General features: G+C 39.5%; 4 protein-coding genes and 1 long non-coding RNA gene across 5 annotated transcripts; 3 read left to right on the top strand and 2 right to left on the bottom strand.

Moving 5' to 3' along the window:
- The first annotated feature begins 1,515 nt into the window (after positions 1–1,515).
- Positions 1,516–2,193, top strand: LOC134037769 (uncharacterized). Its single transcript, XR_009932574.1, has 3 exons — positions 1,516–1,642; positions 1,781–1,899; positions 2,171–2,193. It is a non-coding gene; the product is annotated as an uncharacterized LOC134037769 (long non-coding RNA).
- A 273-nt stretch (positions 2,194–2,466) lies between these two features.
- tmbim4 (transmembrane BAX inhibitor motif containing 4) lies at positions 2,467–5,120 on the bottom strand. Its single transcript, XM_062483280.1, has 7 exons — positions 4,904–5,120; positions 4,485–4,593; positions 4,261–4,366; positions 4,104–4,137; positions 3,812–3,929; positions 3,605–3,650; positions 2,467–3,440 (listed from the first exon to the last, which is right to left on the bottom strand). Exons 1-7 carry the CDS (start codon positions 4,992–4,994, stop codon positions 3,234–3,236), a joined length of 711 nt encoding a protein of 236 aa, XP_062339264.1. The 5' UTR covers positions 4,995–5,120; the 3' UTR covers positions 2,467–3,233.
- Positions 5,121–5,922: 802 nt separating this feature from the next.
- Positions 5,923–7,790, top strand: LOC134037703 (beta-2-microglobulin-like). Its single transcript, XM_062483172.1, has 4 exons — positions 5,923–6,082; positions 6,687–6,959; positions 7,190–7,233; positions 7,340–7,790. The coding sequence occupies exons 1-3, from the start codon at positions 6,019–6,021 to the stop codon at positions 7,201–7,203; spliced, it is 351 nt and encodes a 116-aa protein (XP_062339156.1). The 5' UTR covers positions 5,923–6,018; the 3' UTR covers positions 7,204–7,233; positions 7,340–7,790.
- On the top strand, positions 7,223–10,021 carry LOC134038061 (beta-2-microglobulin-like). Its single transcript, XM_062483654.1, has 2 exons — positions 7,223–7,233; positions 9,150–10,021. Exons 1-2 carry the CDS (start codon positions 7,223–7,225, stop codon positions 9,511–9,513), a joined length of 375 nt encoding a protein of 124 aa, XP_062339638.1. The 3' UTR covers positions 9,514–10,021.
- A 144-nt stretch (positions 10,022–10,165) lies between these two features.
- LOC134037906 (serine protease FAM111A-like) lies at positions 10,166–16,050 on the bottom strand. Its single transcript, XM_062483472.1, has 3 exons — positions 15,871–16,050; positions 13,025–13,063; positions 10,166–12,936 (listed from the first exon to the last, which is right to left on the bottom strand). Exons 1-3 carry the CDS (start codon positions 15,886–15,888, stop codon positions 11,074–11,076), a joined length of 1,920 nt encoding a protein of 639 aa, XP_062339456.1. The 5' UTR covers positions 15,889–16,050; the 3' UTR covers positions 10,166–11,073.
- Between the last annotated feature and the right edge of the window lie 498 nt (positions 16,051–16,548).

Genomic DNA, 16,548 nt, shown 5'->3' with positions numbered 1-16,548 from the left:
CCGCTGGGCCATCACACACAACGGAAAATATGTCGAAGATAAAGGCTCTGCAAATTAAAAAGGGAATAAAAAGGCGAAGGGGAGGGATAAACTACTTATGAAAAGAACAACATGAAAGTGTTCTTATGTTTCAGTGGGCCCAGCCAGTTAACTGAGTAGACATTGGAGAGGGCCTGATATGATTCAAGTCTCTTGGCCTCCCGAACACAAGGCTGGGGTTGGGCTTGACTATGGTCAAGTCTCAATCCAGTGAAATGGGCCTCATCTACAGTAAAATAATATATTAATAAAATGAAGCAGTGAGAATATTGGCTCATCAGTTCAATGTTTCTTATATAAACAAAGTGTTTTTGGATCTTGATAGATAAGTGATGGATTCATAGATTAGTGCGTATTGTTTTGAGTGAAACAACCTTCTAAAAGACACTCAATAAATAAATGAAAGCCTTTCATTTATTTTTTAATGATAGAACCAGTAAAATCACAATAACAAAATGAGGCTTGATTTAAATGATTTGTTTATGATCATTTCCATTACTTGAAATGTAAAATTGTTTTGTACAGCCACTGCTTTGGATTGCTCTCTCAACCACACAGGGGCTGCAGTTTCTCAAGAAACAAAAAGCACAGACTTCAAAGGCTTGCTGTCACCACCCAAGAATCTCCCAGTGTCCTCCACAAGAATACCAACCACACTGGAATTTTAAGTGGATTTCACCATTTTTTGTCTGTCCATGGTGGGGGGAAGTTGTGGGATACCAAACGTCTGTTCTATCTTGGGTAGGGTAGGTCTATGCACATGTAGAGAGCCTATAGGCAAGCATACTGGCATTGTGAAGCCACCCTCCCCCCACCCTCCCCAGCAGGCCTAAACCCTGACACGTGAATTAAAGATGCTCCAACTCACAGGACTAAAGACCACCAGGCTACCTACTTTTATCTCTTATGATAACACTTTTTAGTATACGATATTCTCTAAGAAAACTAAGCTCTTAGAAAATGTACTTTCACTCATATCGGATCTATCACTTGCTTCCATTTACATTTATTAATTTGAGGGACGTATTTTCAATCATCATTGAAAATATACTGCATTTTCAAGGAATACCCTACTCTATTAAGGAAATGGAGAGGTAATTTTATTATGGAGGATATTTCCCTCAATTCAAAAGAAGCTCACATCATACAAGCAAAATCTCATGCAAGGCTGTTTTATAATAGGCTAGCATAGGCACATATTGGAGGCATGTAAGTGGTCATGCCTCCAATATTTTCGAAAATTATTATTTTACCCTTTTGTCAATGATAGTGATGTGATGTCTGAACAACGTGTACCCCACATCTGGCCGCCAGAAAATTGCAGGTTAAAGTTGCTTCAACATTAAACAACACCGCCCTCGTGTGAAACCTTTTTCAATAGCATCTTCGTGAGTTCGTGTCACTCGCGTCATCATGGCAGAGCAGGAAGTTAACCAAAATGAATTCGAGTTAAAATCTCTGAATTCTGATATTCCAACCTTTGTTGGATTCATCAATAAATCACGCAATGATGCCAGAGCCTGGTGGTTGGACTTTGATGGGGTTCCAGTGTTGTATGGAGACATACGACCGGGTGCGTTATTAAGGATGGACACTTTTCTCAGTGAGTAGCTTAGAGTTCAAACTTGTTTAACACGTCTTTCTATCATAGAGGTTATAGTTTATTGGCCTATAAATCGTCAGGAATGTTCGCCTAAGAGTTTTTTCGTTTGTCATCAACAGCACATCCTTGGGTTTTCAGAGACACTCGCAATGGTGCAAAACTTTTGACGAATTTAAAAGAGGTTCACATGCCAACTCCCGCAGAATATGATGAACATGGCGACCCTGCTTTTCTAAGCGTGATCATAACCAACCCAGGTGAGATTATCAACCTCACAGCATGGGTATAGTCACTAATATATTTCCACAGATAAGGTCATCGAGGATGGATCAACAATTTTCCACTTACCAGACATAATTGTTATTCCATCCAATCAACCGAAGTATGTAATACTGTGGAAACCCCCTAGTGTTGGTAAAACACACACACACAGCCTAATACTTGTCATCCCCATGCTTTCATTTTCAAAAACCTGCTCACGTGACATCCAGGAATTCTAAATGTATTGTTTTGTGTGTTCTGTCCTAGTTTACTCTCTTCTGGATTCCTGCTTGATGTTGATCAGAAGCCTGGTGAGATATGAACACTACCATAGACTGGACATTCCTGCAGCATTGAAACAGGAGCTCCGAAGACATCCAGATATAGTCAATGATCTCAGGCTGCTTCATTCCACCAGAACATCAGAAAGATGAACATATAAATGGATCATGAGCTGGTTGGTCAGTGGTTCATATGCAATCACTACCTGTACATCATAACTAAGTTTGGCCATTAGAAAGTGGGTATCCTACTTTTATATAGAGAGGATACATACATAATAATGCAACTCATTACATTTAACTTTAATTTAATCAACAGCAAACATGTTAATGATTGACAGATATTTTACAGACGTGCAACTATGCTACATGTCACATTACAACTGTATTGCACTTGCGGTCTTGTTAATAAATTAATCAGAGAAGCTAAACAGAAACAAGAAAAATCCCTTTGTAAATTATTTACATTAAGCTGTATCTCAACATAAACAACTCTCATTTAATCCTTGAGATTCCTTCCGGCTATAAATTCTTGTTACTATACACAGTAAACACTTAAATATCTTTACATCAATCTTCTTATAACATTATTTGGTCCCAAATGGTGCTCTGTGGTTATATTCAAAATCATTTGAATAGTACCTCACACGTTTTCCCTGTGTACTGGTACTATTTAGGTCCTGCAATACTCATTACTTGTCAACATCTCCTAAACATCTTGTGCCTGACAGACTTTTGTGTATAAAGTCATTCAGAAAAAATACCAGCATGACAAGAGTCAAGCTAAGGTTGAAAAACTGTCATGTGATTAGATTAATTTAGTTCATCTCCAGTTACCAACGTGAAACAATATATCACATTCAAAATAATAAAACAGGAAAAAAAAAGGAATAAACTATTTCAGTTCCACAATCCCATGATTGAAAACAGCCTGGTGTTAATGTATTATAAGGTTAAACGTGGACCAAAATGACAGCATTTATCGAGGACATTTCTGACCGATTCCCTCGTAATAACTCCCTCACACCAGCAGAGGGCCCCGTGCAGCCTCAGTTCTTCTTCATGGAGTCCAGGATCCGCAGGATGTGCAGGAAGAGGTTGACGATGTCCAGGTAGAGGTTGATGGAGGCCAGGATGTGCTCCTCGGGGGACAGCTGGTGCATCAGGAGATGGGTGTCATAGATGATGAAGCCGCAGAACAGCAGAGCCCCGGCGCCGGCAAACACCAGCTCCGTGGTGTCGTTGTTGAAGAAGAGCTGACGATGGAGGGAGAGGAGTGGATCACATCCAGTGACAGTTAGATAGAAGACAAGTCCTACGTTAACTCATGATCAATCTAGCTGGTTCACAACAGACCTTGACCCAGAGTAATGACAATGTTCGAAAAGTTTCAAAGACATGGTAAAGGGGATGAACTCACCCTCATAAAACTCGCAATGATCAGAATCCACAGGCAGGCAAACAATCTGAAACAAAATGTTTGGTTCACCCTTAGCAAATCTCAGAAAGAAAGTAACGGTCTACATAAGTAGACAGAATTGTTATCAGGTCATGGTTTTCCCATAGGATGTTAACATGGTTAGTTGCAACTTCTTAACAGGTCTATCTGGTTAGAGAAGAACCATACCCAGCTCCCAGTTTGCTGAAGTCCCTCTTAGACTGGAAGGTGTATGCAGTCAGTCCCAGGAATACAGCAGTGGTGAGGAAGAAGGCCTGGAGCACTATGGCATACTCATAGAAGGTCACTGTAGGGGAAAAGTACATATCCCATAAGCAATTCATTAGGTTACCAGTGTTCACACAGAGAGGATTCCTTCAAGAGGGGCATCAAGTTCTGACTCCAGTCATATGACTTAGTTGGCACAGATTTTGGAATGTGGTGGTAATGTGTTCTGTTTACAGATTCAAAAACAACTCACCAGCCGTTGCAACAGAGATTGCTTCCAACAAAGTCTAAAAAAGAAACCTTGTTTAAACTTTTGCTTTCAGTTTAGCATGCACGTTATCACTTTAGGAATAAGATGGAGTAATGTGTGGCTAGTACGGAATTGGATTTAATCTTGAAAATACACTTACAAATGTGAATAACAGGTAAAGGTTGACTGGGTGCTTGTGTCGGTACACCGCCAAGGCCACGAGCAGAACTAGAGAGCCGATTGCTGATACCAACACCACCGCGGGACTGAGGGGGCACAGTCCATACATTAGACAAATAGGCCACAACCCTTTAAACCGTACATGTTTGCCAACCGTTTCCTATTCAGAGTTTCTGTATGATTCTGTGTCTAGTAAAAGCTTACCTTGCATGGACGAAATCCTTGATGGTGTCACAGAACATAAAGAGGGCAGATGTTGCAGTGGTCAGAATGATCTGCAGAGACAGGATGCTGTACACCTTGCGCAAAAAATCTGTACAAAGAAATAATTATGAGTTTAGGTAGCTAATATGGTGTAGGTAGATCTAGGCCATCACGGTCACAGCAAACGTCGATACGTCATGACAGGTATAGCTACTGACTTAACCAACAATATTTTGGTAAGTATGATAAGTTACCAAAACACAGATAAGAAATGGTATGACTTGTGTTTCTATTCATTCTACAATCGAGATTTTGTTAACATTGCTACATAGTGCTAGGCTAGCACCTACGTACCCAGCTATCTAGGTAGCTAGCTGCTAACGTGTTAGAGCTAGCCAAAATAAAAATACTCCGTTTACCCATTCGGATTTGCACACTTGCTGTTGCAACGTTTGTGCCATAGTTGAAATCATCTTCAATTGAAGATCTGGGGTATTTTTCAGTAGTCATCTTGTATTCGGAACAATAAGGAATCTATTCCAGATGATGGAGACGTTATATAGTTTAATGATATCTGTTTGGCCTTGCACGTCTGTTTCCGCAAACGTCTGTAGAGCAAGAAGTAGTCTGTTCCGTCGCTACTGTAGTGATTCGTTTAGGGTGGTGTTCAGGAGCGCCAACGTCAACAAAAGCGTGATCAACAGTGTCTGTCATTTAGCAAGTCTGTCTTTATGTTATAAAGGATTTGTATTTAATGTTATTCATTCTTATACAATAGCCTACATATAAAGTACACGAGTCACAATCAGATACATTTGGAATATTGGTATAGCTAGATAGCGCTACCTGTCTCAAGCATGAGGCTAGGCTACTAGTAAATTCGTAGGCTATTTATGTTTCCAAATTATGTCATATTACTCCTCATCCAGGGATTTTCAGTAGGCTAAAGGCGTTTATTCATTAACAGGCTAGCCTACATAAAATTCCATGCAAAATACAGATTCCACTTCATATTATGCTAGTGGTCTGTCATCTCTTGCCTGTCAATTGAATGGCTAGATTCGAATGGTAACAATGAAGCTATTAAAATTAGTTCCCTTTCTTGTAGAAATTGAATAGGCCCAGGCAAATACATGTCTATGGGCCCAGGCCATGTCGCGTCACATTGACCCTGTAAATTGAGGGTAAAATGGCCTAATCCTAGTAATTTATACTATAAAATGTTCTGCAATTTAAAAAAGTGAAACTGTAACCAAAATTTTGGATTATTGCCATAGTCACAGGTTGTGTCTGTTCATCACCTGAGGAAATTTAGGGATTTTCCAAAGCATATTTATCCTCCTATTTCATCAACCTGTACATATGCTTTCTACCTAACAACAGTTTTTGATTGGCTATTAAAAATGTGAAGGGGCGGTGTTACATGGTGTACTTTAGTCGGTCCTCGGTTAGTTTCACTTTATTGTTGCTGGAACATACACAGAGACAGTTGTTTTAACAAGCTGATCAAACAATTGAACAAATTCGACCAAAAATGAAGGGGTTTTTTTCTTTCGCGGTCATCTTTCTAATCTATAGCACCGTGGAGTCCAAAGAATGTAAGTAATCTAGCAGTGTTAGACTTCAATGTAGGATTTTTTGTCGACTTAAAATAGCCTTAAGGATTGGTGTAGGTGTATTGTGTATTGTATATTTTAAAATACAATGAAGTGCTTTACAGCAGGCTACCTTTGATAATGAGACCTATTACAACGATGCCTACCCCTAAACCAACTATCACGGAAGTGATTTTAATGTCGACAGGTATAGCTATACGTAATAGTCATGATTATATTAATAATTTAACAAAGCTTGTTGAGCAATATAAATAGATTTATATTGTTATAAATCAATAACAATATAAACTATGTTTGTCTAATTAAATATAGCCTTTCGAATTGATTGCATATGGCCACTTCTACATAGGCAACATTTTGTTTTACTTTAGCCAAAACTCATTGTATGATGTTTATTAACATCATGCAATGTCTTACTTTTTGTATTGGTTGCTTGGAATTCCCCTTACAGTTTAACTTTCGATTTCATAGAATTCGTCGTTGCAATGATCGCGCCATCTTAAAATGGTGTCTCGCTCTGTGTTACTGCGAAGAGAAGTAACATCCGTCAAAGAATATTTTTTTTGTCTCTTTCCTCTTTCCTCAGCTCCACCAAAGGTTGAGGTGTATGGCCACAACCCTGGCAAATATGGGGCAGAAAACACTCTGATCTGTCATGTGAGTGGCTTCCACCCCCCTGACATCAGCATCCAGCTCATGAAGAATGGGATGGAGATCCCTAATGCCGAGCAGACTGACCTGGCCTTCGAGAAGGGATGGAAGTTCCACCTGACCAAGAGTGTGAAATTCACACCTCAAGAGGAGGACAAGTTCACCTGCCGAGTGCGCCACCTGACCAAGGAAACAGAGTATATGTGGGGTAAGTAATTTTAGATGACACTAATCTCATAGTCTAGCATAACTTTAAAATCACTAATTTACCTTAGCCTTGATATTATGGAAAAATGTAATTATTACTGTAAATCGTTATATTTTTTGGTAAACTTGTGTTACTTGGATTGCATTATATTACATGCATGAGCATGTCACTGACCACTGACCTGGCGTAGCCTATATTTTCAAAAATAAAAGTATATTCTTGTTTTTCAGACCCAGATATGTAACTTGGTGGAGCCAACAGGCATGACTTCCTGGTATGTTTTCCACTTAAGTTGTTTGTACACTTGGTATAAAATATACAATTTATTTTGGTGCATGAATATACATAAAAAGTAACTTATGTATCTTTTTTCCCCTCAGGGTTCTTTTTCAGCATAATTGGGGGCAACATAATCCACATGACTTAATACAGAACTGAAATGACTTTATTCCACTATTCAACATGAGCTTTCATTCTAGTTTTCTGTCTCTGTTTTTCAAGGACATTCAGTACTTCCAATAAAATTATGGTTATATAAAGGGTTTAGAGGGGAATTTCTTGTATGTTTTGCGGTGTTCTAGTATAATTTCCATTTTACCATTAAATAAGATCTGCAAACACTCAATGTAAATTACCATATATCACAATAAACAGATCATTGAGAGCAATTGAAAATCTGTATAGATAAATATTTTTTGTGTTTTTGTAACCTGAAGAGGGACATTTTTTAATGAGCAGGTGTATTTGATCACTGTAGGAACCCATTTAAGGGCTGTTGTCTTAAGACATGACATACTTTGTGTTTTCTATTGAATAAACCTCTCAAACAATGGTGGTGTTATGATTTACATCATTTTGTAGAGGAACCTTATTTTCTGAACTAAAGCCTATATCATGTGTATAATCAAATAACAATAGGAGCTGTTGTAATGAGTTACTCAGTTATGTTCCAACTCCAATTTATATCGTATTTGTGTGTGTGTGTGTGTGTGTAGGCATTCTGAAGATGTTCAGACACCATCCCCTTTACACATTTCCACTTTAAAAATGCTAACAATTGCCATCATTCTACACCCATCCTCCCATTATGAAAACATGTTTTTAGAAATATTAGCAAATATCTGTTTCCAGTGTCTTTATTTAGTAGGCTACTACCAAGAGGTACTTCAGCAGCAATTACATCTTCTGAGTTCTCCTGGATATGCCACAATCAGCTGTGCAAACCTGGATTTGAGCAGTTTCTCCATTCCTTGCAGATCCTCTAAGAACAAAATGGACGAGTTCAAATTTAGCCTAATCGGAACAGATAAACTTTGATTAGATTTTTAAGGGTATACATACTTTACATGGGCTGTATACCTTAACCCTTGTGTTATCTTCGGGTCGTTCTGACCCATCAGTCATTGTGACCCACCGTCGTATTGCGACAACTTTACCGCATACAAAAACAAAGTGAAGCATTTTCTTTTAACCGTTGGGCTGTCCCAGACCCCCCACATTGCGAAGGTTAAAAGAAAATTATTTTTATTTGTTTTTGTATTGGGTAAAATTGGGTAAACACAACGATGGTTCGTTATGAACCTTTGGGTCATGTGACCCGAAGGCAGCACGAGGGTTAATCAATATTCGTTAATCAAATTTTTTCTTTTGAAAACAAATGTTGAATGTAAAGGACGTAGGTGTCCGTAGGTGTCTCTGTGCCAGAGAGGAATCCTACTAAAAACATGGTAAGCACAGTCCTGCATAGCAAGCGATTTTCATTGGCTATCATTTTTATGGGGAGGTGTTGTACGTCTGTACTTTCGATTTCAACCAACATATATTTTGCGACGTCGGTTTGTAATTTGTTGTCAAAACATTGTTTATCCACACTTTTTGGAAACGTTTGGACTTCTACTAGAACGATGAAGACTTCTGTGTTTTCTTGTGCGTCGTGGGAGCCGGCTTCGCCAAGGAATGTTAATAAGTTATGGATCTGTTAAATTAATAAGTTAATAAAATATGGTTCTCACAAGTTCCTCCAAAAGCCTATTTTTTTGTGGTCTCACTGTCAAACTTTGTTGCCCTATGTTTAGGGTTAGTTGAGTTGTGATAGACTGAGTGCATCTGTTCACACTGATTTCAATAGCAGATATATTTTTATAATGTCCATGTATCAATCTTAATATTTTTATGAAAACATGTTTTAAGTTGTGATTTACCACCACTGGCACGTCATCGGGCCTGTGGTCATCGTGGCCTCGAGGGGTGTGGCCCCCGCTGCGGCAGGTATCCCTTATTTTTCTGTATTGAAGGTGGCAACCCTACTCTGATCTGTCATGCGAGTGGCTTCCACCCTCCAGACATCAGCATCGATCTACTGAAGAACGGGGTGGTGATGCCTGATGCCCGTCAGACAGATCCGGCTTTCGAGCAGGACTGGCAGTTCCACCTGACCAAAAGTGTGGCATTCACACCCCAGAGTGATGAGTACGTCTGCGAGGTCACCCACATGATGAAGTCCAAGACATACACCTGGAGTAAGTTCTCTCTGGATGTGCTTGTGAGTGACTAAATGGAAATCTGATAACATTTGTATTCATTGAGATGTCTTCTTCCACACAGACCCAGATATGTAGGTGTGTGACCTTCATAATTCCAGGTGTGTATTTAATCATTACTTTAATTATTGAAACGTTTCAGCTGCATGTCAAATTGTTAATGCTGTATAATGTTACACATTTTAACCACAGTGTTATGAGAATATATTATGCAGGAGGTGAATTGATTATCTTTTTGTCTTTGTTCATCTAAGGATCCATCTTGGCAGGGGGGGTTCTAGACTATTTCAACTGGAGGTGCCAAGCTAGGGCCAGTTGTACTGCTAGAGGGGCCAGGTACATTAAACATTATTGTTGTCATGTAGTTTTCTTCACTGCATTGCAGGCATTAACAGGCAAAATATTTGATTATATTATAATGACTCAGACTCTACATTTAGGGGGGACACGATGGGGTCCAAGCTTGCTTTCACAGGGTACTGCCCCTGCATTTTGGACAACCTGTGCTCTGTCTGTCATCTTCTGCACCAATGTAATATTGTCTATGGCTATAAATAAATAATGGTAATTTACCTAAGTTAATGTTGAACTCATTTATATTCAATGTATAATGTATATGTAAACACGTTATGTGCTTAAGTGGATGGAAAAAATAAAACAAGATGGTACATGTGTGGTCTTTATTATCAAACAATCAAGTTGTATAATATTGAATACTGTGTATAAATCCAAAGTACATACACATCTCCCTTGCCATGAGTTTGAGTAATGTTAGGCAGTTCTACAGTTCTCTTGACTAGAGACATTTGATATACATGTGGCTATGCAAAATCCTGTAAGATAAAAGTAGCCTAATGGTTCTCCAAAATGCTTTGCTGCTAAGATGTGAAGAGGTCTGTCCTTAACCACTGACCAGTTAACAATAATTAAAGATTACAACTAATGATTACTATATTATTTTTTATACTGTTTGGAATGCTCTGAATATAATAAACAATGTTTGATCTATACCCTGCTATATTAAGCTCATGAGAACAGTATGTCCAGGAGAGAAATATGCCTATATGCATATCTATGAATGATGTTGCTTGTATCCTTGATAAACTGTCATTATGCCTGCATAGCCATAAGTTAGTTCTTTGTAAAGGTGTGACTAGAAAATGCCTGACACTAGTGTAGGTCAGAGGTCACAATATTACCAAAGTGTATAATGCCATGCAACTTTGAAGGAGGAAAATAGGAGGAGTGTCAAGGCCATTTCTAGGAGCCCCATTTTAAGACCTAAACAAAAGCTAGAATGCAGTGTCTTTTTTCTGTGCTTGCGAAGGCTATGCTAATCGTCACATATCCTCCCATATTGTGATACTATTCAACTCCCTTGATTTCCTGTATTCATTGTCCAGTCTTCTGAGATACTCAACTTGAGTATATCAGACACCTTACATACCTGTAATAAATACGTTGATTTTGTCTTGAATTTTGTCTTGTACTTAGCGATTCACTTCATTGGCTTAGTACCCAATTGCTGTGAAAGTATAATCTAATACGTCTTCAGATGTTTCAAGATTGTATTCTCATTTTGCCTCTAGCAAGAGGCAGCGTGCAATCTTGCTCTTTAGTTCAGTGAAATCTTGTGTGTTGCATTCTTCACTTTCCATCACTGTTTTCCAGAGTTTTAAGGCAGGGAAGAGGTAAGAGGGTTCCACGTTTTGTATAATGTGGTTGATGAAGTTGGTAATGTCTATAAACAGAAAGGGGCATGTCGTAGCTTGTTGTGTGAATTTAACCAAAATCTCTTCTTTGTTTCTCGATGTCATGTTAATCAGGACGTTTTCCAGTATGTTTTTGAGAGGGATGGCATACTCAATATAATTCTTATTTTCTTTAGATAGAAACCCACCTGTATGCATGCCAATGACCTGGCAAGAGTCATCAAAGACTGGACCACCAGAGGCTCCATGAAATAAACAGGTGTCATAGGTCACAATATTAGCCTTTTGCAAATCATCCATCAGAAAATAAGTTTTGTGACCATCCCCCATTCTTGTTACCAAAGTCTCTTTTCTTTTCTCATGCTCAATGACTTTGGTAAGATCAAAATGTCTTGTTTTTCCACCTGGGTGTCCGAAGATACAAAGACCACCACTTTTGGGCTCATGGCCATATTGGCAGAGAAGTCCATTGACAGAAAAGTTGTGATCCTCAAGTTCAAGTATAGCAAAGTCAACGTGTCGTTGAAAGCAATCTGAGCCCCACTTAAAGTCAAGAAGATCTGGCTTAATCTTTATCACTACATCATTTGAGCCTGTACGTTCAAATGTGGCTGTCACTTCACAGTGTAGTTTTTGGCCATCAGTGAACATCTTCCCATTTATTTCAAACAGGTTGGCATTTGTCAGAATATAGTGATCAAACAGCAGAAACCCAGTGCCTTGTTTGACAGCATTGATCTTACATACAGAGCCAGCCAACTTCAACAGTTTCTCGACTTTCTGGCATTCAAAAGAGCCACTGTCTTTTCCAAATTCACCACATATATGACCAAGCAGACTTGAGTAGGTTTTCTTTTCGTACCTTTTCTTCATCTGTTCGACCAACTTCCCAAATTGGTTTCGTAGAATGTTTGAAGTTTCAACATGATCTGGAATAACACATTTCTGCCTTTTACTAAAAGATAACTTTCTTGCGGCCCCTTCTTCTTGGCATGTCTCTGGAGATTTGGAATTGGTTTCGCATTTAGTTTTGAAGCTTGTAAAAGGCTGTGGTGACCCAACCACATGATGTGTTTCTAAATCATATGAAGGTTTTCCTCTCTTTCTTTTTTTTCTGTCTCTCTCCTCGTTTTTCAAGCATATCTCAAACCTCCGTCCATTCAGGGAATTAGTCTTCGAACTGAATTCCAGTTCCAGATTTGCTTCCGCATTAACGTCCCTAAAATAACATTTCTTTTCAAACACAATGTTTGAGAACCGTCCATCCCTCTGAAGTGCATCTTCCAATGTTTCCTCCTTGATTGCAAATATGTAGAGAGGGCCTTTAGACTTAAGTTTGCTGTTTTTTAGGAATGGCTTGCTTTTCATGTTCTTTCCACCTTGTGCATTCATGTAAAATGTGATGAACGTTTCATTTTCATACTTAGGTTTTTCACTTTCGTCCTTAGGTTTGGGTATTTGGTTTTCCTTAGAGGCTTCTCCGCTGGTCTTCTCAAATGAGATGCTGAGCAATTCATTTTCCCCAATTAACTTGCATGGGAAATCTGGTACTATGTACCCTTTATTCTTTATTTCAATTAGAAGTTCTCCTTCTCTTGAAATTCTGTCCACGAATTCACAACTTGTTTCTAGTGCCTGTAAGACAGTGCCACAGCTTGTGCCACAGCTTGTGCAGGAAACTTCAACTTCATTTTGTGCATCGAATCGAAAGCGAAACCGGTGGGACTGTAGAGACAAAAAGGTGGTTGTTGTTGTTATAGCCATTAATTGGCATACATTTAACGTGTGAAGACTGTATGTGTTCATTACTAACCTGGCTAGTTGGCACTTCCCCTGTGTTCTCTGCAGCCATCTAAGTAAACACAACAAAATATGGCAAAACAATTAATATAAACATTCAAAATGGGCCTGAAATATGGCCTTGATTTTGGACATTCAGACATGAATTTGTAAGTTTGTTACATGTCTGGTACATGTCTGGACATGTACATGTTTTAGTCAAGACCACAAACCGAGACCAAGTCATGACACAGGCCTACGCAATTGAATTTAAGGCCTACCCAAAATCGAAAATATCTCCAAAAAAATTATGCACCATCACATCGCAAAGTAAAAAAACTGAAATGAGGCACCTATCCATATTTTTTCTAGGCCTACCCAAAAAGATTAGAATGCCTATGCCCTTGCTCTTAAAGTACTGCCGTGTGCTATTGGCCAGGCAAAGTCGTCGAGCATCTGGCGCTTGTCCGGGGGTCGGGTCGCGGGGCAGCAACCTAAGCAGGGAGGCCCAGACTTCCCTCTCCCCGGCCACTTCCACCAGCTCTTCCTGGGGATACCTGAGGCGTTCCCAGGCCAGCCGAGAGACATAGTCCCAGCGTGTCCTGGGTCTTCTTCCCAGTGGGACGTGCCCAGAACACCTCACCAGGGAGGCATCCAGATCAGATGCCCGAGCCACCTCAACTAGCTCCTCTCTATTAGAGGCGAGCAACGCAGCATATTTAATGTGTTTTCGAGGTGCATTCCGCCGACATAGCTTGGCCTGGTTCGTTTGTTATCACAAACAAAATCTGCCAAGCAACTTAAACAACCGCCCTGAAACATACAGTATAACAGGGCTCTTCAATAGGAGGCCCGCGGGCCGAATCCGGCCCCTCGAGCAGCTTTGGACTGGCCCCCGGAGTGTGGTCCGGTAACCTCATTCAGTTCGTGACTATGACACCAAAAAAAATTCACTCGTGACCAGGGCCGGATTTACCATTGGGCTTGACTGGGCTCCAGCCCATGGGCCCCGTCCTGTAGGGGGCCCCGCCCGTTTACGTGCAGCGGAGGACTGAGCCAGAAAGCTAAGTTATGCTAGCAAGATTCATAGACAAGAACATTGTGTACGGTTGACAAACCGTAAATATAATTTGACAATATGTTTGACAAGAAGACTAGCAAGCTAACAAGCCATGTCATTGTCCCCAAATCAATATCAAGGTTTTCACGAACAAGGTATCGGCCATATACTAGTACTAGGCTACAGTACGGCCGCAGCATGTGTAGCGGGTTGAATAGCAAATGGATGTGAGATGATCGCATCAAAGTTGACATTCTCCAAACTGTAATTATTATTTGACAGTATGTTTAACAACAAGACTAGCCAGCAATCTAGCCATGTCATTGTCCCCAAATCAAATCAAGATTTTTATGTGTTGGCCGCAGCATGTCTGAAGTAGAGCTAGGTTGACTAGCAAGGTGAATCGAATGGGATGTGAGATGAGCGGTTACGTGACACTGACTGACACAGTAAATTCAGAAAAAGAACATTTTCCAAATAGGTTAAAAGAAAGATTGAAGTCACTCATTGTTGTAATTACATGTTAGCTTGGTAAAGTTTCTCAAAATTGTAAACGGAGGTTTTGACTGCGTGACTGTGTCCCTGATGTTATTGTACATTTACATTTTAGTCATTTAGCAGACGCTCTTATCCAGAGCGACTTACAGTAAGTACAGGGACATTCCCCCGACACAACGTCAGTTGGCATGACCGGGAATCGAACTGCCAAACTTCGGATTACTAGCCCGATTCCCTCACCGCTCAGCCAACTGACTCCCCTATTGTAACTTATTTCAGACACTTTGTACAGGCTCATACCAAGGAAAGATGTTCTTTGCTCATACAACGTAGCCAGCTCAATAATTTAGAACGGTGAACATTTTGCTGGAACTACTTGGCTGATTGGCTGCAGCCAATCAGAATCGAGTATTCACCCAGACCATGGTATTTTAGATGCGTTCGACTTCATGCAGCGCCGGCGTCGTCTGCAGCCGCCTGCAGCCCGGCTGACTTGAAGCAGCCAATGGCATTCTCAGATTCAAGGGTGCTGCATGAAGTCAGTCCATGTCTAACGCGCCTAATAACTTAAAAAAATGTTTTGTCATTGGGGAACATTTAGTCATTGAATCGTTAATTCAGGAGATTCGTTCAAAAATGCTGATTCATCCATGAAGAGTAGTTGAATCATGCATTCAAACCAAGTTTTTTTTAATAATTCAGATTAATTAAACATTTTAAATAGACTTCAGCAATTCACATAAATAATGTTATTTTGTTTAGTTGTTTGTTCAGAATCGTGATCTCTAAATACATATAGTAGCTTGTGTATGTATCATTTTGTTCTATTTAAAGTCATGTATAGTTGGTAGGGCCCTAAAATGACCCCCACCTCCCTTAGTCTTCCATTTTTGTTAGTTAATTGCATTTTCTCCAATTGTCTGTTAATATGCTATAAGATTTTTGAATCCTTGGGCCTATGCGGCCTCTTGGGCATAAGTTGTTATATGCACTTACAAAATATAATATATTGACTCCTTCAGTATGTTGTTCTAATTTCTTTATTTGTTACCGTGTCATATCCTCCGGCCCCTGACTTTGCCTCAGTTTCCGGCCCCAGCTCCAAACTAATTGAAGAGCCCTGCAGTAACGTTACTTAGGAAGGTAATACTCGCTAAATCGATTTGTTAAGGGGAAGAGATTTCTGAAGACTTTTATTACACAGACAGCTTGAAAAGTAAGCCTAAGAAGCCTACTACAGTATAGTAGCTAGTACAGTACTGTAGCTAGCGTTGCTACCTATGGTTGCTACTCTACTGTAGCGTCACTTGCGCTTAGCTTACCTTTTTAGTGGTGTCCATAACTTTCCAAAATAAACGATCAACTCCACAATAAGTCAAGCAGTAATATTTACGGGTCCAAATATATTTTCAGTTTAGACGACATAATCCAAAACTTGAATCGAAACTCAAGGCGTTAAGTTAGGCGACATCTGATCTGAAGAGTGGAACGTTCTGGCAGGAGAGAAAACTAAACTCTAGATATGGATTTTCAAGAGCGTGCGCTCTCAACTCAAATTAATACGTCACATATGTATGGCGGGCGAAAAGGGCCACGGAGAACCTGTCGTTTTAGATACCTATTTGCATGTTATGATTATTCCAGAGAATACTCGAATTAACATCACGGGAATTGGAAATGTTAAAAGCCGGACCAATTTTGTCTCAAGATAACTTTACATCAGTCTCACTACATATAGCCTATATGTGATGTTCGATTTTATTATAGGCCTAATCAAATGAATAAAAGGCAGTAGGCTATATTGTTAATCGGTTCTGTTCTATATATGTGAATCGGTTAATCATACTTTTTTTTTTGTCCAAAGTCCAAATTCTTATGAAAAAGCTTAATATTTTTATGATTTTTTAAATTACTAGGCTATATTTTTCATTTATTCATTGTCTGACTCTGATTCTCATTGCTGCCCACTGTCAAAAGACCTACAACTTTCTCCGTGCATC

Source organism: Osmerus eperlanus, chromosome 17, assembly GCF_963692335.1.
Source record: "Osmerus eperlanus chromosome 17, fOsmEpe2.1, whole genome shotgun sequence".
Taxonomy (NCBI): Eukaryota; Metazoa; Chordata; class Actinopteri; order Osmeriformes; family Osmeridae; genus Osmerus; species Osmerus eperlanus.
The sequence above is the reverse complement of the archived record's forward strand: the minus strand, read 5'-3'. Positions and strand labels throughout refer to the sequence as shown.